Source organism: Mustela nivalis, assembly GCF_964662115.1.
Source record: "Mustela nivalis genome assembly, chromosome: 7".
NCBI classification, from domain to species: domain Eukaryota; kingdom Metazoa; phylum Chordata; class Mammalia; order Carnivora; family Mustelidae; genus Mustela; species Mustela nivalis.
This window is the reverse complement of record NC_139026.1, coordinates 51,535,596-51,559,156: the sequence shown is the minus strand read 5'-3', so window position 1 is coordinate 51,559,156 and position 23,561 is coordinate 51,535,596. Positions and strand designations below refer to the sequence as shown.

The 23,561-nt window shown below is 40.8% G+C and overlaps 1 protein-coding gene across 3 annotated transcripts; it reads right to left on the bottom strand.

The window, feature by feature from the left end:
• Nucleotides 1-13,751: 13,751 nt before the first annotated feature.
• On the bottom strand, nucleotides 13,752-22,684 carry APOBEC1 (apolipoprotein B mRNA editing enzyme catalytic subunit 1). Of its 3 annotated transcripts, none has more exons than XM_082738317.1 (5): nucleotides 22,530-22,684; nucleotides 17,283-17,310; nucleotides 15,219-15,616; nucleotides 14,718-14,836; nucleotides 13,752-14,040 (listed from the first exon to the last, which is right to left on the bottom strand). In XM_082738317.1, the coding sequence occupies exons 1-5, from the start codon at nucleotides 22,543-22,545 to the stop codon at nucleotides 13,891-13,893; spliced, it is 711 nt and encodes a 236-aa protein (XP_082594443.1). In that variant the 5' UTR covers nucleotides 22,546-22,684; the 3' UTR covers nucleotides 13,752-13,890. The 3 variants fall into 3 exon arrangements, with proteins under 3 accessions (XP_082594443.1, XP_082594444.1, XP_082594445.1); XM_082738318.1 differs by having other exon boundaries at nucleotides 13,752-13,928; XM_082738319.1 differs by lacking the exon at nucleotides 17,283-17,310.
• Between the last annotated feature and the right edge of the window lie 877 nt (nucleotides 22,685-23,561).

The window sequence follows — 23,561 nt, the reverse complement described above, 5'->3', positions numbered from 1 at the left end:
TTAAACCTCTGCCTTCGGCTCAGGTCATGATCTCAGGGTTCTGGGATCGAGCCCCGCATCGGGCTCTCTGCTCGGCAGGGAGCCTGCTTCTCCCTCTCTCTCTCTGCCTGCCTCTCTGCCTACTTGTGATCCCTGTCTGTCAAATAAATAAATAAAATCTTTTAAAAAATAAAAAATAAAAATAAAAATATGAGATCAAAAAGTCAGTCACCATCAGGGCACTGATTCCAGGTACCAAGAAAGTATATACTGTTATACTAACTAGCAGAACAAGGGTCCACAGCTTGCTTCCTCCGGGGTTATCTTAGAATTATAAAATCTGGAGGGAAATAGATGTGACATGTAAAGAGAGTTGTAAGAAATGCTCTTTTTGTCACAAATAACTGCTTCCTCTTTGGTGAGGCAGTAGAGTGGCGTGCAAGGACCTTAAAATGTGGAGGCAGAATCACTTAAAACTTAGAAGCTATGTGGGCGCCTGGGTGGCTCAGTGGGTTAAGCCACTGCCTTCAGCTCAGGTCATGGTCTCAGAGTCCTGGGATCGAGTCCCACATCGGGCATCCTGCTCAGCAGAGAGCCTGCTTCCCTCTCTCTCTCTCTGCCTGCCTCTCCATCTACTTGTGATTTCTCTCTGTCAAATAAATAAATAAAAATCTAAAAAAAAAAAAAAAAAACACAACAACTTAGAAGCTATGTGACCTTGGTCAAATCATTTGACCCTTCTGTGATTGTTTTCTTAATTATAAAGTAAGAATAAAAACAGTACTTACTTGATGGGATAGTTGCTAAGATTAAGTGGGCCCACATATATGAGCAATTTATACCAGTACCTGCTACAGGATGAGTACCTTTTTGTGTTTTTTTAAGATTTTATTTATTTTTTTTTTTGTCAAAGAGAGAGCACAGTGCACAAACAGGGGGAATGGCAGGCGGAGGGAACAGCAGGTGCCCTGCTGAGCAAGAAGTCTGAGGAGGGACTTGATCCTAAGACCCCGGATTCATGACCTGAGCCAAAAGCAGGCGCTTAACTGACTAAGCCACCCAGGTGCCCCATACACGACGAGTATCTCACATAACTGCTGTTTTTATTACTTTTCCCCATTCAACCCAGTACTTGTGATCAAGCACATACAAAATTTGTTTCCCTGATTTGTTTACAAGGCTGCTTCTACTCATCATACTGAACCTATAGGTTTCCCAAGCATCCATGGTCTCACTGAGGATGGGGGGAAGGCACTTAATCTGTAACTCTGAAACTCAGGGAGGCAAAAGTCAGGATTAGAGACACAGTTGTAGAATAATAAATAAGAACAGCTTTCATTTATTGAGTGCTCATTGTATTCCCAGCTGTTCTAAATGTGCTTTCCATGTTCATCTCATTTGATTCTCCTAACAACCCTACGTTATAAGAACTCTACTATCCCCCATTTAGAGGATGAAACTGGAGCAAACAGGTAAAGTAACTTGTCCCAAATCACACAGCAGGAAGCAAAAGAGTTAGAACTAGAGATTCCAGCTTGTTCTCTTAACTCTCAGACATCATATTGTCATATAATATTTATATATTGTAGGTGGGCCGATATTCAGCCAACAATCACAGTGCAACCAGACTAGTTGTCTGATTGGCTGGAGCCCTGTTCTGACTTAGTTGGTGCTTGGGTGATATCAACTATTACTCTATTATGACTATCACTTCCGATTACAGATGGTTGTTGAAGCCTTGAAGATGGAGGAGATCTTTTGAGAAGTGTGTTTTTACAATAAAAGAAAACTAGTATCTGAGCACCATGAAAGCAAAGGTGGGATCCGTTTTAGTCACTGCTAATTTTCCAAAATTGATTTTACCCAGTCTCTGCAAATATGTAAAGGAAGATAAAGATCGAAGAGAGTCTGTCTGTCCTTAGCATAGGTTTTCCAAAGGAGTTGAAGAGCAAAAGATAAGTAAATAAAATAATGTGTATACACTATTATTTCAAGAAATGTGGCTGGGAAGAAATGGACACAGGACAGTACCACATTATTGGAGAAGAGAGGAAAGGTTGCCTTTTCTACCGGGCATTTACGGCCTCATTAATGACATTCTGAAAGGTCTAACAAACCCTTAAGAATTCCACAAAATTATTCCAGAGTTCATCTACTAAAAGAAACATGGAAAATAAAAAAATGAAAATAAAAGAAGCATGTAAGAACACCAAGAAAAATTCTGAAACTTGTTAAGAACACCAAGAAAACAGCAAGATAATAACTGGGCTTACCTCTTAGTTACTTGACCTCCTCCTCCTTTCTACCTTCCTTCTCAAACTCAAGCACAGAATTTCTTGGTCACACCCTCAGCAATATTATCCATTGTAGCCATTTGGCTTTCAGAATAGCTAACCCATCCTGTTTCTGACCATAACAGACTATTCTTCAAGCTCCATTGTTGAAATACACCCACGAGACCTGTTTCATGATCTAATCAAGATTTCCAGCTGGTTGACCTTTCTGACTTTGCCCAACCTACCAGTCTTCTTCTTCATTTTCTTTCTTATTCAGCTCAAACTCAGACTCATCTGAAGCTTTGTTGCCCCTCACTCTATTGCTTTCATCTGCTAAAACCCCATCTGCCGTCTCCATGCCTGCCCCTTAGCTCAGTGTGACTGGAGAATGCCACACCAAAGGGAGATTAAAGACTGTAAATTTAAGACCACCATCCCAGACGGGCCCTTATGACTGCAGAGGATAGTGAGTCTACTCAACTTTTCCTGGGGACTCTCTCCCCTCACCTCGGGTGGGAGGAGGTGAAGATGAGAGAAATATACTTATACTCTGGTAGAGGTAAAAGTCTTACGAAACATTGTCAAAGAAAGTAAAATAATTGAGTACCAAGTCTGATACTCTTCATTCAAGGGAAATTCATCCAGGGACTGGGGGAGTCCAATGCCTCACGAACAATGGAGGGCTCTTCCCCAAAGATGTTTGGCCAAAATTGAGTATTATAAGTCATTAGAAGCCTCAGCTTGGAAACTTGGCATGATTCGCTAGGATATAGGGATTTCCTTATAAGGCTAGCAGACCCTGTTTTCTAGGGTAAGGGGAGCTAAAGCCGAGTGTGTGTGTGTGTGTGTGTGTGTGTGTGTGTGTGTGTGTGTGTGTATGTGAAGAAGGGTTGTGATTAGTGTGATGCTTCTTTAACCATGAAGCATTTCTCATAAGTACGGACTGACTTAGGTTTCAACAAGTTTTGTGCCATGGACTGGCCACCATTTTGTGGGTCCCCAAATGAGGTTCTGGACTCAATTCCAATATGGGAGGGAGGTTACCCCCAAAGCTCAGGACAGCAACTGATGTCCACTTGGTTCTGACACTATCTACTGGGAGATAGCATCAGTTTGCACAGAATGAAGGCTCAGTCCCACAAGATTGTTGTGCAGCCCCGCCCCCCGCCCATCCCTGACTTCATACCCCAATGGCAGGTTGATTACCTTTGTATTGACTGATTGGCTACAAGCGGGGAGTTTCCAACAACTCCCTGCAAAAGGATACCAATCACAAGTCCAGGCTGTCACCTGTGCTCCTGACCAGCTGGCTATAAATCAGGGTCTCCCTCAACCCTGTCCTAGGATTTGATTAATTTGCTAGAGGGGCTCGCAGAACTCAGAGAAACATTTTATTTACTAGAGTGCCAGCTTCTTATAAAAGGATGTAACTCAGAGACAACCAGATGGAAGAGGTACAATAAGCAAGGTGTGGGGAAATGAGGGGAGATTCCACGCCTTCTCCAAGTGCAATGCTGTCCCCAAATCTCCACCTGTTCACCATCCCTGAAGCTCTTCAAACCCTGTCCTTTTGGCTTTTCAAAAAACAATGTCTCGGGGCGTCTGGGTGGCTAAGTGGGTTAAAGCCTCTGTCTTCGGCTCAGGTCATGATCCCGGGGTCCTGGGATGGAGCCCTCGTTGGGCTCTCTGCTCGGCGGGGAGTCTACTTCCCCCCCCCCCTCTCTGCCTGCCTCTCTTCCTACTTGTGGTCTCTGTCTGTCAAATAAATAAATAAAATCTTTAGAAAAAAAAAAAAAAAAACGATGTCTCAGGGCACGTGGGTGGCTCAGTGGGTTGGTCCTCTGCCTTCAGCTCGGGTTATAGTCTCAGGGTCCTGGGATGAGGTCCGCATCAGGCTACCTGCTCAACAGGAAGCCTGTTTCCCCCTGTTGCTGCCTGCCTCTCTGTCAAATAAATAAATAAAATCTTTAAAAAAAAAAAAAGCACCAAAAAAACAATGTCCCCTTGGGGCATCTGGGTGACTCAGTCATTAAGCAACTCCTTGGGCTCAAGTCCTGATCTCCGGGTACTGGGATGGGAACCCACATCATGCTCCCTGCTCAGTGGAATTCTGCTTCTCTCACACTCCCCCTGCTTGTGTTTCCTCTCTTACTGTCTCTCTCTCACTGTCAAATAAATAAAATCATTTTTAAAAAAATGATGTCTCCAGTGCTTACGCAATGATGGATTAAATCATTGGCCATTGGAGATCCGTTTAACCTCCAGCCCCTCTCCCTCTTGGAACTTGGAACTGAAAGTTCCAACCCTTTAATCACTTGGTCAGTTCCCTAGGCAAGCATCCCTCTTTGTTAAGTGACCCAAGGCATTCCAAAAGTTACTTCATTAACATACAAAAGACACTTTTATCATTCATCCCTCCAGCCCCTTAGGAAATTCCAAGGATTTTAGAAAGCCCTGTGCTATAAACTTGGATGAAGACCAAGTAAGTATTTATTGCAATTCAAATTTTAATTCACAGTATCACAGTCCGGATATACAAATTACCTTTATCAGCGTGATACAGAAATTAGAGATTTATATATTTGACTGCAGAAAATTTTATTTCTCCAAAGGGGAAAAACAAAAACATCAAAAGACGGAAAAAAACATACGACAGAAATGGGTGTTTTCTCTAATGTACAAAACTTGTTTACAAATATTAATGGAGGAGAGATGACAAAACCAACAGATAAATGGGCAAAGGATAATAACAGACAATTCCCAGAGGGGCTGTTTTTCCATTACCCAGTGTTGTCAAGAATGTGGGAAAACTGGAAGTTCACTTTTTGTCTTAGATATGTTTTTTCTGGACCTCTTTGTCTTCTTGCCCCAAACTATGTAATTACTTACTGAGTCAACTGTTATCCTGGGATCTCCCTTCACTATCACCCAGGAAAATTTTTTCTCCTTTCTTCCGTGCTTTCAACTTTTCTGAGCAGACAACATCAATATTGTCTTAAGAAAGAGTTGGAAGTTGGGGCACCTGGGTGGCTCAGTGGGTTCAAGCCTCTGCCTTCGGCTCAGGTCATGATCCCAGGGTCCTGGGATAGAGCCCCGCTCAGTGGGGAGCCTGCTCCCCAAACACCCCCACACCCTACCCCCCATCCCCTGCCTCTCTGCCCACTTTTGATCTCTGTCTGTCAAATAAATAAAATCTTTTTAAAAAAAGGAAAAAAAGAAAGAGTTGGGAGGTTTAACCAACTCAGTCACCCAGGTGCCCTGGGAATTTGAAATACTAGCAAAAAGTTTGATGAATAGCAGGTCTATTATAGGTGCTAAAGTGCTGTGGTCAAATTCTAAATCCCAAGCAAGAACCATCAGGTTAATCAATTCCCAAATTCCTGCCACAGAAACTGAGAGAAAGTTTGCCTTGACTAAGCCACTAGGTTTTGGGGTAATTTGTTATATAGCAATAGATAACTAATACAGTAGTGTTAGTTAATACTAATACTACTAATACTAATAGAAATTTCCAACTTCAGTCTTCCCTTTCCTTAAGCTATATATTATCTTTTTTTTTTTTTAAGATTTTATTTATTTATTTGACAGACAGAGATCACAAGTAGGCAGAGAGGCAGGCACAGAGAGAGGGGGAAGCGGGCTCCCTGCTGAGCAGAGAGCCCGACGCGGGGCTCGATCCCAGGACCCTGAGATCATGACCTGAGCCTAAGGCAGAGGCTTAACCCACTGAGCCACCCAGGCGCCCCAGCTATATATTATCTTAATCATTTCCTTTTCCTTAAGCCATGATCATCAAAATTTTATAGAGTAAATTAAGGCCCAGATAAGTTAATATACTTATTCACGTTTACAGTGTTTAAGTGATGAGCTATGAACATTTTCAGGTTTTCTGACAGACAGACAGTGTTCCTTGTATTCTCTCATGTTGACTTTAATAGTTTTGAATTATTGATTTTTTTTTTCCCCTAATGAAATGATGACTAAAGACAGGAAGGTCCTCTATTAACCGCTACCCTAGGCCCTGGGGATAAAAAGATGGGTGAGGCAGGTCAAGTGGCTTTTGGATAAAGTCGAACTGTGAGATGAAGGACTAGTACAGGGATAAATCTCATGAGAGTAGTGGATATGAAAAAGCCCAGATGCAAAATGTCAGAAAAAAAGGAATCCAAGTGAGCATTTGAGCAAGACAGAAATTTCAAGATTGAAAAAATGTATATTGGCCTCAGATATTAGTCAAGGGTCAAGCTAGACTTATTTTTCTTCGGTGATCTATGGTGATCTATGGTGATCACAGGCATATCTTTATTTAATATGTTATGTATTTATTTAGAGTTTTAGGTCATTTTTATATTGTTCTATAACTTTATCACATAAATTCTTATATTGCTCATCATTCACACTTTAATGACTTAACCATGCCAACTTCCAAAATCATAAATTTAATATTCAAGTTAGCAAAACTCTTATTTTTTTTTAATATTTTATTTTTAAGTAATCTCTACACCCAACATGAGGGTTGCAGAGGGAAAGACTCTTAAGCAGACTCCAGGCTGAGCATGGAGCCCAAAATCAGGGCTGGATCTCACAACTCTGAAAAATAACCCGAGCTGGAACCACGCGTCAGACTCTATTTTTTTTTTTTAGATTTTTATATATTTATTTGACAGACAGAGATCACAAGTAGGCAGAGAGGCAGGCAGAGAGAGAGGGGGAAGTAGGCTCCCCGCTGAGCAGAGATCCAGGACTCTGGGATCATGACCTGAGCCGAAGGCAGAGGCTTTAACCCACTGAGCCACCCAGGCGCCCCACGAGTCAGACTCTTAACCACTGAGCTGACCAGGAGCCCCATAGTTAGCAAAAACACTGAAAGCAAGAATAAAATGACAAAAGGTAAGTGATTCAGAGTGTGGAAAAATATGTTTAATATGTAAGACAAGGCAGGGAGGCTAGCTGGCTCAGTCAGTAGAACATGTGACTTTTTATCTTGGAGCTATAAATTCAAGCCCCACATTGGGTGTAGAGATTACTTAAAAATAAACTCTTTAAAAGTGTGTATATATGTGTGTGTGTGTGTGTATAACAGAATGAATATATATATATATATATATATATATATATATATATATATATACAGAACAACATTTAACATTAAACAGATACATTTAAACCTAGTTCTCAGGGCGCCTGAGTGGTTCAGCGCCTAAGCATCCAGCTCTTGATTTTGACTTAGGTCATGATCTCAGGGTTGTGAGATTGAGCCCCATGTTGGGCATGGAGCCCACGTGAGATTCTCTTTCCCTTTCCCTTTTCCCCTCTAAAAAAAAGAAAGAAAAAACAACAACAACAACAACAACAAAAACTTAGCTCTTAGTTCCCTAAAAATCAAAACAAACGAGACTTTAAAAAATTAATAATTTTCAGTATTCTCCTTGTATAATAAAAGGAAATATATCAGTTCATGTGAGAAACTGTCTCTTACCTTTGAGAAGTCTTTTTTTTTTTCCAAGATTTTATTTATCTATTTATTTATTTATTTGTCAGAGAGAGAGAGAGTGCACAAGCAAGCAGAATGGCAGACAGAGGTGGAGAGAGAAGCAGACTCCCTGCCAAGCAAGGAGCCCTATGTGGGACTTGATCCCAAAACCCTGGGATCATGACCTGAGCTGAAGGCAGTGGCTTAACTGACTGAGCCACCCAGCTGTCCCGAGAGATCTTTTTTTTTAAAATATAAATCTTTTAGGGTACCTAGGTAGCTCACTGGGTTAAGCTTCTGCCTTCGGCTCAGGTCATGATCTCAGGGTTCTGGGATGGAGCCCCACATCAGGCTCTCTGCTCAGTGGGGAACCTGCTTCCCCCTCTCTCTCTTCCTGCCTCTCTGCCTACTTGTGATCTGTTTTTCTGTCAAATAAATAAATAAAATCTTTAAATATATATATCTTTTTATAAGAACAATTAATAAATGGTATCTTTCATAGTAGTTAAAAAATGCATATAGTCAGGGTTCCTGGGTGGCTCAGTTAGTTAAGCATCTGACTTTTTTTTTTTTTAAAGATTTTATTTATTTATTTGACAGAGAGAAATCACAAGTAGATGGGGAGGCAGGCAGAGAGAGAGGGAAGCAGGCTCCCCGCTGAGCAGAGAGCCCGATGCGGGACTCGATCTCAGGACCCCGAGATCATGACCTGAGCCGAAGGCAGCGGCTTAACCCACTGAGCCACCCAGGCGCCCCAGCATCTGACTCTTGATGTCAGCTCAGGTCATGATCTCAGGGTCGTGGGATCAAGGCCCACATTGGTCTCTGGGCTGAGAGGGGAGTCTGCTGTAGAGTCTCTCTTTCTCTCTCTCCCTCTCCTCCTCTCCCAAGCTTACACACACTCTCTCTCTCTGTTTCTCTCTTAAATAAATATATATATCTTTTTTAAAAATAAAAATAATTAAAAATGCATAAAACCTTTAATAAGTTCTCAGCCCCTATTCAGACCCCAAAACCACTGTATATCCCCATGCCAACCCAGGAAGGCAAGTGAAGCAAGTGACCAAACCAGTCTGCCTCCATTATAAAAATTGGTGAGATATTGGTTACTGGCGTATCCTGAATGCCCAAACAGATTTTTTTAATTAAGTAATTTTTTTAAAAAAAGCACACTGACTTTTAGTTCCATGGCATTCCTTGTCTGACTCTGGCTAAACTGCATAATCTTTCAATTTCTTAATTTCCTCATGTGGCAGGCACTTTATATGTTCACCAAACTCCATTTTCTTTTTTTTTTTTTTTTAAAGATTATTTATTTATTTATTTGACAGAGAGAGATGACAAGCAGGCAGAGAGGCAGGCAGAAAGAGAGGAGGAAGCAGGCTCCCCGCTGAGCAGAGAGCCTGATGCGGGGCTCGATTCCAGGACCCTGGGATCATGACCTGAGCCGAAGGCAGCGGCTTAACCCACTGAGCCACCCAGGCGCCCCCAAACTCCATTTTCTTCTCTTCCTGGACTCTGTTCTGTCTTTCTTAGAGTTTGGGTGGGGCCACATTACTGATTTTTAATTAGTGGAATTGGGTCAGAGATGATGTTTGCCATTTCCAGCCCTTGATTCTAAGTATACTTTCTGGGCACCTGCATGGCTCAGTCAGTTCAGTGTCTGACTCTGGATCTCACCTCAGCACTTGATCTCAGGGTCATGAGTTCAAGTCCCACACTGGGTTCCATGCTGGGTGTGAAGCCTACTTAAAAAAAAAAAAAAAAGAATAAATAAAAGAAAAAAACCCACTCTTTCACACAAATTAATGCTTTCTGTCTCCGTCTCTCTCTTCTCTTGTGTGTACTCTCTCTCCCGTGAGCTGGCAGAATGTGGAGAATTCAGAAGGCCATAGAAGATGGTGCAGTCCCCAGTTGGAAGGAATTTGGGTCCCTGAAAAAATGCACAGAGCAACAACATTCTCACCCAGTTTACATTAGGCTGCAATGTGAGCAAGAAATAACCCTCTGGGGGCACCTGAGTGGCTTACTTAGTTAATTAAGTGTCTGCCTTTGGCTCTGGTCATGATCCCAGGGTTCTGGGATCAAGCCCCACATGGGACTCCTTGTTCAGCGAGAAGCCTTCTTCTCCCTCTCTCTTCACCTGCTGCTCCTCCTGCTTGTGCTCTCTCTTTCTTTGTCAAATAAATAAATAAAATCTTTAAAAAAAACACAATACTTTTTTTTGTGTGTAGCTTCTCAAGGTTTAAGATGCTGTAAATTACAATAGTAAATCATCCTATAAATCCTAACAAACTGTCTATTAAATCTTATGATATTCTGAGTCAGAAATAAATAAAATCTTGTTCCTTGTTTCCCTTTAGCATATTAAAAATTAGTTCCATGTAATTATTTGTCCTAAACACAAAGCAAAATCCAAGATGGCCTCTAATTATTCTCCTCTCCTGGGATTCAAGTCTTTGTGTAGTCCCCTCTCCCCCTGAATCACGGCTGCCTGGTGTTACCAACAGAATACTGCAGAAGAAATAGTGTGTGATCCCAAGACTGAGTCATTAAAGACATGGCAATATCTATCTTGGTCTTTTTTAGACCACTTGCTCGGTAGGCAGCCAGCTGCCATGTCGTGAGGACGTTAAAGCAGCCTGTGAAGAAACAGACTTTGCATCAACCATTAGCACCTACTTTCCAGCCATGAATGTGCCACCTACAACGCATATTCTCTAGCCTTAGTCAAGTCTGGAGATGACTGCATCCCTGGCTGACAGCTTGAATGAAACCTAGTCAGAGGGACGCCTGGGTGGCTCAGTTGGTTAAGCAGCTGCCTTCGGCTCAGGTCATGATCCCAGCGTCCTGGGATCGAGTCCCACATCGGGCTCCTTGCTCCGCAGGGAGCCTGCTTCTCCCTCTCCCTCTGACTCTGCCTTCCACTCTGCCTGTGCTCGCTCTCGCTCTCTCTCTGACAAATAAATAAATAAAATCTTTAAAAAAAAAAAAAAAGAAAAGAAACCTAGTCAGAGACCCTGAGCCACAAACACTCTGATAAGAAGCCCCTGAATTCCTAATGAAGTTGACATAATAAATATTTATTGTCGTTTTAACCCACAAGGTATTGGAATAATTGGCAACAGGACAGTAATGACGCAATCCATGATACTACTGTTTGGTAAAATTTCTAGATTCTTCTTAGATTTCTTTTTTTCCCCTGCAGCATTATTGAGATATAGCTAACATATAACATTGTATAAGTTTAAGGGGTGCAAAATAACAGTTTGATATAATATATACTGCAAAATGATTACTACAATAAGGTGAATAAACACATTCATCACCTCACATAGTTACAATTGTGTGTGTGTGTGTGTGTGTGTGTGTGTGTGTGTTAAGAATGTTTAAAATCCACTCTCTTAGTAAACTTGAAGTATACAGTACAGCATTATTGGGGTGTCTGGGTGGCTCAGTCAGTTAAGCGTCTGCCTTCAGGTCAGGTCATGATCCTGGAGTCCTGCATTGGGCTCCCTGCTCAGCAGGGGAGTCTGCTTCTCCCTCTCTTTTTACCACTGCTCATGTGTGCTCTCGCTCTCTCTCTCATTCTCTCTTTCAAATAAATGAATAAAACCTTAAGATAAAATACAATATTGTTAAATATAATCACCATGTGGTACATTACAATCCACTTCTTAAAACCGGAAGTTCATAACCTTTGACTACCTTCATCCCTGCCCCTGGGCAACCACTAATTTTCTCTTTGTTTCTGTAAGTTTGGATTTTTTAGAATCTGCATTTAAGTGAGGTCATATAATATTTGTCTCTATTTCAAATAGCATAATGCTCTCAAGTTTCATCCATGTGGTCACAAATAACAGGATTTCCTCCTTTTCTATGGATATATAATATTCGTGTGTTTATGTGTGTGTGTCTGTGTGTATAATATATATCACATCTTCTTTATTCATTCCTGTCAATGAACACAAAGGTTATTTACTTGTCTTAACTATTATAAAAAATGTTGCAATGAACATGGGGTACATATATCTTAAGATATTGATTTCATTTCCCTCAGATATATACCCAGAAAAAACATTGTTGAATCATATGGTAGTCTTTTTTTTTTTTTTTTTTTTAAGTATGCTCCATGCCCAACATGGGGCTTGAACTCATGACCCTGAGATCAGGATTTTCAATGTTTAACCACCAACTGAGCCACTCAGGAGCCCTTCTGGTAATTTTATTTTTAATTTTTTAAATGTGCTAGAATCACTTTATTTATATTTTTGAAGTGTTTGTTTATTTATCTGAGAGAGAGAACATCCAAGAGAGCACAAGCAGAGGGGAGGTGCAGAAGGAGAAGAAGCAGACGCTCTCTCTCTCTCTTTTTTTTTTTTTTAATATTTTATTTATCCACTTGACACAGAGAGAGAGGTAACAAGTAGGCAGAGAGAGAGAGAGAGGGGAAGGGAAGCAGACTCCCCTCCAAGCAGACAGCCCAATGCAGGACCCTGGGATCATGACCTGAGCAGAAGGCAGAAGCTTTAACTTTCTGAGCCACCTAGGCGCCCCAGCAGACTCTCTTTTGAGCAGGGAGTCCAATGTAGGGTTCGATCCCAGGACCTTGGGATCATGACCTGAGCCAAAAGCAGATTCCCACCAACAGTGTACAATTGTTCCCTTTCTCCACAACCTCTCCAATATTTGTTATCACTTATGTTTTTGATGATAGAAATTCTAAGTTTTGCTTTTCCCTAATGATTAGTAATGTTAAACAACTTTTCATGTAGGTGTTGGCCATTTGAATATCTTCTTTGGAAATATGTCTATTTAGGTCCTTTGCCAATTTAAAAATTGGATTGCTTAGTTTTTTTTTTTTTTTTTTAAAGATTTTATTTTTTATTTATTTATTTGACAGAGAGAGATCACAAGTAGGCAGAGAGGCAGGCAGAGAGAGAGGAGGAAGCAGGCTCCCTGCTGAGCAGAGAGCCCGATGCGGGACTCGATCCCAGGACCCTGAGATCATGACCTGAGCCGAAGGCAGCGGCTTAACCCACTGAGCCACCCAGGTGCCCCTGGATTGCTTAGTTCTTTTGCTCTACACTTGTATAAGTTCATTATATAGTTTGGATATTTGCCCCTTATCAGATGTGTAGTTTGCAAATATTTTCTCCTATTCCATAGGTTGCCTTTTCATTTTGTTGGTTGTTTCTTTTGTTGTGCAGAAACTTTTTAATTTGATATAGTCCCATTTTTCTATTTTTGTTTCGGTTGCTTGTGCTTTTAGTGTCATAACAATAAAATCATTACCAAGACTAATGTCAAGGAGATTTTTCTCTATGTTTCCTTCTAAGAATTTTATGGATTCAGGTCTTGCATTTAAGTCTTTAACCCATTTTGAAATAATTTCTGTGAGGAGTATAAGATAGGGATCCCATTTCATTTTTTCTTTTTTAAAGATTTTAGCATTTTTTTTATGTGCAAAATCAGTTTTCCCACCACCATTTATTGAAAAGACTATCTTTTCCTCATTGAATATTCTTTGCTTCCTTGACAAATATCAGATGACCATATATGCATAGGTTTACCTCTGGGCTCGGGATTCTGCTTTATTGATCTATAAGTCCATTTTTAATGCCAGTACCATACTGTTTTGATTACGAAGCTTTGGAATATAGTTTGAAATTACAAAGTATGATGCCTCTAGCTTTGATCTTGTTCCTCAGAATTGTTTTGGGTTTTCAGGGTCTTTTGTGGTTTCATATGAAATTTAGAATTTTTTTTATATTTCTGTAAAAAGTCATTAGAATCTTGATAGGGATTACATTGAATTTATGGATCACTTTGGGTAGTATGGACATTTTAACAATATTAATTCTATCAACCCATGAGCATGAGATATCTTTTCATTTATTTATGTTTTTTCCTTTGTCTTTTATCAGTAACCTAGGTTTCACAGTGTACAAACTTTTCACTTCCTTAGTCAAATTTATTCCTAAGTATTTTATTATTTTTGAAACAATTGCAAACGGGATTTTTAAAAATTTATTTTTTCAGATCATTTGTTGTTGGTGTATAAAAACACAAACTGAAATTTTCTACATTCTGGTGGCACTCACTCTTCCGTGGGTCTTCAGTGTCTGCTATAGAAACAGTGTACACAAGGAACCACTCTGTTCATCTCCAAATCACAGGAAGTTGGATCAACCCTGTATCTAAAAGGATATGGGGTGGAATAATTTGGTAATGGCAATTTTGAAGAGTAAGTCTGAACAATGTAAGCTGCTTTTGATTTCTTCTTGAAATCTTTAAACAGGGAGGGAGACTCTGGAAGAAAAAAAAGTTAGAATAATATTTTTCTTCATACTATTATTACTGGAAACATTTTATTTTATTTTAAGATTTATTTATTTATTTGAGAGAGAGAAGTGTGAGCGGGAAGGGGGGAGGGGCAGAGGGAGAAAGAATTCTCAAGCAGACTCCTTGCTGAGCATGGAGCCTGATGTGGGGCTTGATCCCAGGACCCCAAGATCATGACCTGAGCCCAAATCAAGAGCTGGCCACTTAACCCACTAAGCCACCCAGGTGCCCTTACCACAAGCATTTTAAAACATTAGTCGGAAGACTACTGAACAACTTTGAAGAGAATACAAATGGGACGCCTCCATTTCTTCAATAGGATGGCACACACCAACATGGGAAAGGAGAATATGTGAAATTCTGCAGAGCCCGTGAGTGGGGTGATAATAATGATAGTAATAATAATTTCAAGTTAACGTGGAATCTACATATATCTTAGATCAGTTTATCCACTCCCTTCTCCCACTTTCTTCCGACAGAGGGATTGTTTTGTTCTCACATTTTCTTCAGATGGATCAAGTAGCTAAATATAACATAAATGTCAAAAAGATGGTGAGGACAGTACATGTCAATTCATCAGAAAAGGCGTTTGAAGAAGGATGCTTCTTTTCGCATGAGAATCTCTGCCCCTTAGAGTAACTTACTAGAATTATGCAGTAGAGTTCCAGCTCATACAGCTTCATCCACAGCTCAGGATATCTTGGCCAGTGATCTTCTTTCCCAGGTGGGTAGTTGACAAAATTCTTCCAGCAATGATCATACTCTGAGGAAACACAAATCTTGGTTCATTTCACAAATACAGCAGAAATTTACTTCAGGGAGCCCAACTTACATACTGTCTAGAAAACCCATTAGCCTTTTTAGCACTGGAGAAGGGCCACTTTCCCCCAGAATCCCTAAAAAAGAACAAAAATGAAGATGGCTGAGAGGTCATAGTGGCAGGAATGGAGAAAGGGGTCCTCTTTTAGATACTTCCTTCGTATGAAGTTCAGACCCTGTCCTTTCTTACATGATTTTGGACTTTCACTTCTGAGACTTTCAGATAATAATAATTAATAATAATAATGGGATAACCACTATCCTGGCCTTGAAACATACCAGCACCATGGTCTCTCATAAACCGTGAGATTCTTTGTTGTTTTTACCTGGGGCTCTCATGATCCGGACAGTCACACCACTTTTGAGGAGGTCTCGGAGTCCTTGCCGGTTTTGTGGATCCATGTGCCAGAAGAGCCGTGTTACATAAATAACCAGAGTGACACTAGGGCATTGACTCAAAAATCCTCTAATAGCCTTGGAGCATTCCCAACACGGACTCCAGGACAGGAACCAGGTGATAGAACAGTGGGTGGATGAGCAATACCGTCTTTCTGAAGTAAATTTTTCTATAAAATTGAGTTCCACATGGTTGGCAGTGTTTTTGCCTGTGTTTCGCCACATCTTATGGCTTGTGCCCCACTGGATTTCATAGAGCAGGCAGGCCTCTTTACGGAGTTCTCTGGGATCAAAGAAGACTTCAAATTCCCAGGGTTCAATTCTCCTCCTGAAACACAAGCAGCACTCCCATGTTGTCACACTGTCTTTGGAGGCACCTTGAAAATCACTTCCTGCTCCCCTCTTCTGTCAGGCAGATATATAACATGACATCTCAGGAAACCTTGTTTCCTATTCTATTTCTCCAAGTTATCTAGAAAGGTCCATTTGAATTTTCAGAGTTTCTCTCACAAGCATAGTGAAGAGATTTTTCCCAACCCATCTTATTTGGTTACCATTCTCTCTATACTGTCATCAACTAATTTTGAATCAGATATAAATGTGTCCTTGTTTCTCTTTTAAAGGCTTCTCTTTGGGGCACCTGGGTGACTCCGTTGCTAAGCATCTGCCTTTGGCTGGGGTCATGATCACGGTCCTGGGACTGAGCCCTGTATTGGGCTCCCTGATCCTGCTCGGCAGGAAGCCCGTTTCTCCCTCTCCCACTCCCTCTGGTTGTGTTCCCTCTCTTGCTGTCTGTCTATCAAATAAATAAAATACTTGTTAAAAAATGAAATAAAGGCTTCTATTTATTTTCTAATCTTTCTATCTCATCATGGAGTTGCCAGGTCCTGATCGTTAATCTTCACCATGCCTCAATAGACTCTAACTAGATTTTAGGTGTAGAAGCCTCAAATTGCCAACAAGAGTCTATTGCCAAGTCTGAGAAGAGAAAGAGTCAGCCTCAGGATTCTTCCACATTAAATTCTGTATACTAATTCCTCACAAGAAAAAAATTCAAACTGGTCCCAATGACATCTTTATTCATTTATTTTTTTTTAAGATTTTATTTTTAAGTAATCTCTACACCCAACGTGGGGCTCAAACTTAAGACACTGAGATCAAGAGTCACAGGCTCTACTGACTGAGCCAACCAGGCACCCCTCCCAATGACATCTTTAGATTTAATATTTTCCATGCGTCAAAGCTGGAACTCAGGGGAGACTCAGGATTGTGCTGAGGACTCTTCTTTGCAATACGGTTGAGTCATCAGCTTACTACACCCTAATATTTCCACTCATCCCTAAAGTATTACAGTTATTTATTACATAGATCAGTCCTTCCACCCATCATGAGATAATATATTCCCCCTGCTATCATGCTACATCTGAAAAATGGGCGTATAGTATAAAACAAAAGGATGAAATCAAAGTGACAAATGAATTCTCCAGACTTTTCACTAATGGCTATACAATCATGTGATTTAAACAGAGAAGAAACAGAGGCAAGGCAAAAGTGGAACAAAGCTGGAAGGTAATTTACTTGAACAAAAACCAAAAGACATACAAGCAAAGATACAGAAAGCAGTGATCGTAGAGAACGAAGTTAGAAAAGGTAAAAACAGTGGCACCTGGGTGACTCGGTGGGTTAAGCCTCTGCTTTTGGCTCGGATCATGATCTCAGGTTCCTGGGATCGAGACCCACATTGGGCTCTCTGCTCAGCGGAAAGCCTGCTTCCCTATCTCTCTCTGTCTGACTCTCTGCCTACTTGTGATCATTCTCTCTGTCAAATAAATAAGTAGATAAATAAATCTTTTAAAAAAAGAAAAGGCAAAAAGAAAAGAGTAGGAGCATGATAAAAGAAGAAAGGAAAAATATGGAAAGCTATAGTCCTATAGCTCTTAAATCCACTTATTCTTGGTTGTATTAAATGCTCACTCTGATAGTTTTATTCTTACCTCAAGGTGGCATCTCCTGCTGAAGGACCTGTTGACCAAGAGATGATTATGTCAGATAACACCCACATACAAATTTAGCTAAGAAAAAAATACTCTGTTCTTCCAAACCTGCAAACCATATCAGAAAATGGAGTGAAAAATTTTCTCCTGTATTAACTGGATTGGACCATTAAGAAAAGCAAGTTTCTAAGGGCTTTGCCAAAACCTGTTTGTCCAATCCCAAACCAAGTAATCCTCCTTAAGGCTGCTACAAGAATGATTAAGTGCAATGAGAAAGTCATTCCTCAGAGGCTCCTATGGTAATTTCTCTATGTTTCCATAGCATCTTGTACCTCCTTCATCATAGCAATCATGCTGTATTTTTTTTATATTTTATTTATTTATTTGAGAGAAATAAATAAAATCTAAATAAATAGATTTGTTGATAGTGAGAAAGGGAATACGAGCGAGTGGAGGTGGAGAGGTGGGAGAGGGAGAAGCAGGCTTCCCACTGAACAGGGAGCCCGATGCAGGGCTTGATCCCAGGACCCTGGGATCATGACCCAAACCAAAGGCAGACACTTGAAGACTGAGCCACCCAGGTGCCCCAATCACGCTGTATTTTGATTGTTATTTATATGTCTATAATAACACTGAATTGTAGATTATGTGAGATATGGATTATGTATATCTTGTTCCAGACCCTATCACACTGCCTGAAACATGTTGGTTAGCAATAGATATTTGTTGAGAAAATATCTGAATGAATCTCACTACTATCCATTATAGGATAGCTATAGATAGATAGATAGATAGATAACAACATTGTGCAGAGAAAGTGGATCTCTCATATATTGCTGGTGGGAATGCAAATTGGTACAGTCTCTCTTGTAAATAGTTTGGGTGTTTCTTAATTAAAAACAACAACACAGGGGCACCTGGGTGGCTCAGTGGGTTAAAGCCTATGCCTTTGGCTCAGGTCATGATCCCAGGGTCCTGGAATCGAACCCCACATCCTCCCCTCTCTCTCTGCCTGCCTCTCTGCCTACTTGTGATCTCTGTCAAATAAATAAATAAAATCTTAAAAAAAATTTTTTTAAATAAATAAATAAAGCTACCTCTTAAAAAATAAATAAATAAAAATTAAAAAAATAAAAACAACAACACCGGGGTGTCTGGCCTGCTCAGCTGGTAGAGCTGTTAATGAGGGGCTTACTAAATGTTAAGCACTCTTTGAAATACAGGAACAGGGAACAAAAAAAAAATCTCTATCTTTACGCTCATGGAGTTTATATACTAAGCCACGGATTTTATTTGAAGTGTCCTGGGAAGCCATTAGCACATGTGAGGACTATCCAAGTACAAATACTAGATTTTAGAGGCCCATACTTCTCAAGACTCAGAGCTTTGAAAATGAAATGGGCACTGGCTTGACCTGAATTCAGAATATTCACAGAACAGAATTCTAAAGCTCTGAGGGCAGAAATGCGAGTCATTTGTTTTATTTGGAGAAACGTGGACATTTATTTTAGCAACAAGCATTCCTGTTAAGGGTTTGCTTCCTGGTTATTTGAAATCTAAAATTTGGGGAAGCAGGAGAAAAGGGTCATAAATCAAAAGGTGCAATTGTTTCCATTACCAGTCTCTCTTTTCCAAGAAAGAGAAGACACAGAGCAAAAGGCTCTCCTAACATGATACCCTTTCTCAGGGGACCAGAGAGATGCACAAGTCGCTGCCACCTCTGAGGGTGAAGTGGCTGTGTGGCGATGCGGGCAGGACGTTCAGCCTATCCTGCTGGCAAACCTTAACTCTGAGATGGTGATTTTAAGCCAAAAAGAGTCACAAGACTTGGAAGACAATTCCTCCAAAATGGGAGGAATTTTGCCCAAGGCTGTGTGTGTGTGTGTGTGTGTGTGTGTGGAGGGGTCCAGAGTATGCCACTAGCATAAAAATTATATGGATCTGAAGACATTCAAAAATAGACTGTCTTCCCCTGAAATCTCTTATTTTCCTACAAACAGAGCCTTCCAAAAGAACTCAAAAGAAATCAGTTGTCGTAAGTCCCATCCCCTGGAACAAACCAGGAGAGACTGACTCTTACCACTCAAGATACACCCACACACATGGTCACAAAAGCATATGTCCATCCAGTCTCCCAAGGGCCCATCTAGATTTCCTAAAAGTTTATTTGTTTTTCTATAACTGCTCTTGTGCATCTCTGCTTTTCCTCTTAAGGTGGTATTTAGGCCCCAAACTCTAAACACCTCTTTGAATCACATTTTTGTGAACTCTTGTATGCATGTTTGTCTTTTCTTTCGCTAATCTGTCTTTTGTTAGTTTAAATCTGAAGGCACCCAAAAACAGAATCTATGAGGGTAGAGGAAAATTTTTCCTCCCCAGCTCTGTGTATGTTTGAGCTGGCTGCAACTGTCTGTGCATTTGTACTAGATGGTAGAGGGATAGTCCAGAGAAGATCCCTGGTGCAGTTTCCTAGAGATGGAAGATGATCCTAGTTGGAGGGTGGGACCTTTTTTTGAGAGAGAGAAAGCATGTGCAGGAGCAGTGGGGAGAGGCAGAGGGAGAGAGAGAATTTTAACAGGATTTAAGCCCAGCATGGACTGCTAGAGGGGTGGTGGTGGTGGTTGATACCCTGAGATCATGACCTAAGCCAAAATTAAGAGTTGGTCACTTAACCAACTGAGCCACCCTGGAGTATGGAACCTTTAAAAAAGAAATTAGCCAGATGTTTAAAAAAAAAAAAAAAAAAAAAAAAGCAAAAACAAAAAATAGGACTGGGTGCCTGGGTGGCTCAATGGATTGAGTGTCTGCCTTCAGCTCAGGTCATGATCTTGGGGTCCTGGGATCGAGTCCTGCATTGGGCTCTCTGCTCAGTGGGGAGCATGCTTCTCCCTCTCCTCTGCCTGCCTCTCTGCCTACTTGTGATCTCTCTCTCTCTGTGTCAAATAAATAAATAAAATCTTTAAAAAAAAAAAAAAAAAGGACAGAGTCAGGAGTCAAGAAACACTATCCTAAGTGAGACCTGAAGAATAAACCTCTTATCCTTAAGAGGATATACAGGGAATTTAAACACTGAGCTGGTGGAGGAAGAGGGTGGCTAACACCTTGAAATGGATGCTTCTCAGACAATCCAAATTGGGGCCTTTGAACCAGCACGTCCACACAGAGGGAACCCTGTAGAAACAGAGGCCATACCTATAGAAGAAGGTCGAATTCATGGTGGGTGAAGCAGCAGTGAGAACTACAGAGAGAGTGAGATATATTCTTAGTATCTACCCCTTTCATGCGAGGCAATGATGCACAATGAGCCACAGGAGTTGGGATAGTCTGAGGGGTAAAATGCCCCACCTTCAGAGGAAAGTCTAGGAAAATTATTCGGATATTTCAGCTAAATAATGCCTTTAGTCTTTCCCCCAACATGCCACTCAGAAGAGAATTTTTGTAGAGGAAAAGGATAATGGAGAAAAAATATATATTGTTTCTTTCTTTTTTTTTTTTTAAGATTTTATTTATTTATTTGACAGAGAGAGATCACAAGCAGGCAGAGAGGCAGGCAGAGAGAGAGAGGAGGAAGCAGGCTCCCTGCTGAGCAGAGAGCCCGACGCCGGGCTCGATCCCAGGACCCCAAGATCATGACCTAAGCCGAAGGCAGTGGCTTAACCACTGAGCCACCCAGGCGCCTCAATATATTGTTTCTTAAAACCCAAGACTGATTTGTGTATCCTCTCCTATCATCATGCCCACATTTATGCAAAGTCTCCTCACTGATCTCTTTGCTCCCAAGTCTTTTCTGCTACCAGTCACAAAGCCACCAAGTGCCAGCTAAGTATGTCTAAAGCACTATTTTAGGCACACCTGGGTGGCTCAGTTGGTTAAGCATCTGACTCTTGATTTCAGCTTAGGTCACAATCTCAGGGTTGTGAGATCAAGCCCGGTGTCGAGCCACTCTGGGTGTGGAGCCTGCTTAAGATTCTCTTTCTCTCTCTGCCTCTCTCCTGCTCTAAAAAAATTAAAATAACAGGCATCTGGGTGGCTTAGTTGGTTAAGCATCTGACTCTTGGATTCAGCACAAACCCTGATCTCATGGCTTGTGAGATTAAGCCTCACATCAGGCTCCGTGCTCAGTGAGAGTCTGCTTGGATATTCTTTCCCTCTGCTTCTTCCCCTGCTCACTTGCTCTCTCTCTAATAAAATAAAATAAAATAAAATAAAATAAAATAAAATAAAATAAAATAAAAGCACTATTTTAGTCATCACTATGAGATTCACAAATTCTCCAAAGATCTTCTCTGACCAAAATCTACTTCAATTTCCTTAGCCTAGTATTCAAAGCCCTCTGTAATATCACTCCAGGATCATTCCAGGTTTGCTTTCCTTTTTTTTTTTTTTTTTTTTTTTAAGTTTTATTTATTTATTTGAGACAGAGAGAGTGGTGGGGAGGAGCAGAGAGAGAATCCTCAAGCAGACTCCTGGCTGAGCCAGAGCCCAACATGGGGCTCCAACTCATGACCTTGAGATCCAGACCCTGAGATTGTGACCTGAGCAAAACCAAGAGTCGGTTGCATGACCAACTGTGCCACCCCGGTGTCCCTCCAGCTTTGCTTTCTAATCTCACTGCAGAGTATTTCACCAGACTCTCCTAGAGCCTAATAGGTTTACTCTTTGTATTTCCAAATGTATTTCCATATATATTTATACTCAGTTTACTCTCTATATAGTTCCAAATATATTTATATTTGTAAATTCTCTCAAACTTTTTGTGTCAACCAAGACTCTCTTTCTCTTTGCCCATCCAAATTCTACCCTTTCAAGATCCAGCTCAAATTCCATGTCAGCTGAAAATCATTTCCTTCCACATCCTGAAGTGTTTTCCCTCTCCCATGAATTTCTACAACGTTAAGTAACTGAATCTTAAATTATCAATTAACATGCCCTTGTGCTTTCACTTTTGTTGCTATTTTAAACTATTAACAGTTGCATTTTTTTTTACTTAATTTTTTATTATGGTGAAATAAGCATTGATTTGGTATCATTTGATCAAAATCATTTGTGGATGTGAATAGTTAGTATTAGTAACAATAATAAATCCTGTTTAAGAATAATATCAATATAGTAGTAAATAGGAAAATTGAAAAATGCCTAAGGACACAAGCACAGGCAGGACACACACACACACACACACACACACACACACAGATTTTTGCCTTTTTCAAGAACAAGGAGTTTGCCAGGCCCCCAGGTCCGGTTTACCTTTGTCAGAAGCCATGGTGCTCTGTTACTGGACTTTTCCCCTGGAACTATATATCGTGCTGATTGCTCTTACCAACAACATGCCTGAACATGGTAGGTGTGACCACCACTACCTGGCTTGGGCAGAGGATGACTCAGTCCTGAGTCTCAGCCAATTACTGGGTATCTAGATTGTACAAGATATGGGGATTTGCATCAATATGTTGATAAGAAAACTTATGCTTCAAATCATTAATCCTTTTTTTTTTAAGATTTTATTTATTTATTTGACAGACAGAGATCACAAGCAGGCAGAGAGGCAGGCAGAGAGAGAGAGAGAGAGGGAAGCAGGCTTCCTGCGGAGCAGAGAGCCCGATGCGGGGCTCGATCCCAGGACCCTGAGATCATGACCCGAGCCAAAGGCAGCAGCCTAAACCACTGAGCCACCCAGGTGCCCCTCATTAATCCTTTTTAAAAAAGATTTTATGTATTGGATTGGCCAGTTAGCTCAGCTGGTTAGAGGCATGGTGCTGATAAAGATTTTATTTATTTGAGAGAGAGACCCCAAACAGGGGGAGCAGCGGAGGGAGAGAGAGAAGCAAGCTTTCTCCAAGCAGGGAGCCCCACTTGGAGCTCAATCCCAGGATAATCAGAGCCAAAGGCAGACACTTAACCAACTGAGCCATCCAGGCACCCCTGAATTTCTAAGTTCTTCCCTGATAACATCTGAATTTAGTAATTTTTCCCTTTCCTTAAATTAAGTCTGACCCATCATTCTTTTATTAGAGAGCACAAAGGAAGAACAAAAGGGAGAGAGAATTAACCTGTTTGTATAACCTGAAGACTTTCAGTGGACTGCTTTTTAGCTATTATTTACTTATTTCCAACTTCCTCATATTTTGCTCTTTGCCCCAATCCTGTTGGAATGGGGAAGGGCACTGTTAGATGCAAAATCAGAAGAACTTTGGCCTCTGAGTTGGGTAATTATTGTACAAGTCTTAGGTGATCCCTCTTCCTTTTTGAAGCAAAGGTTAAGTGTATGGCCAAGTCCAC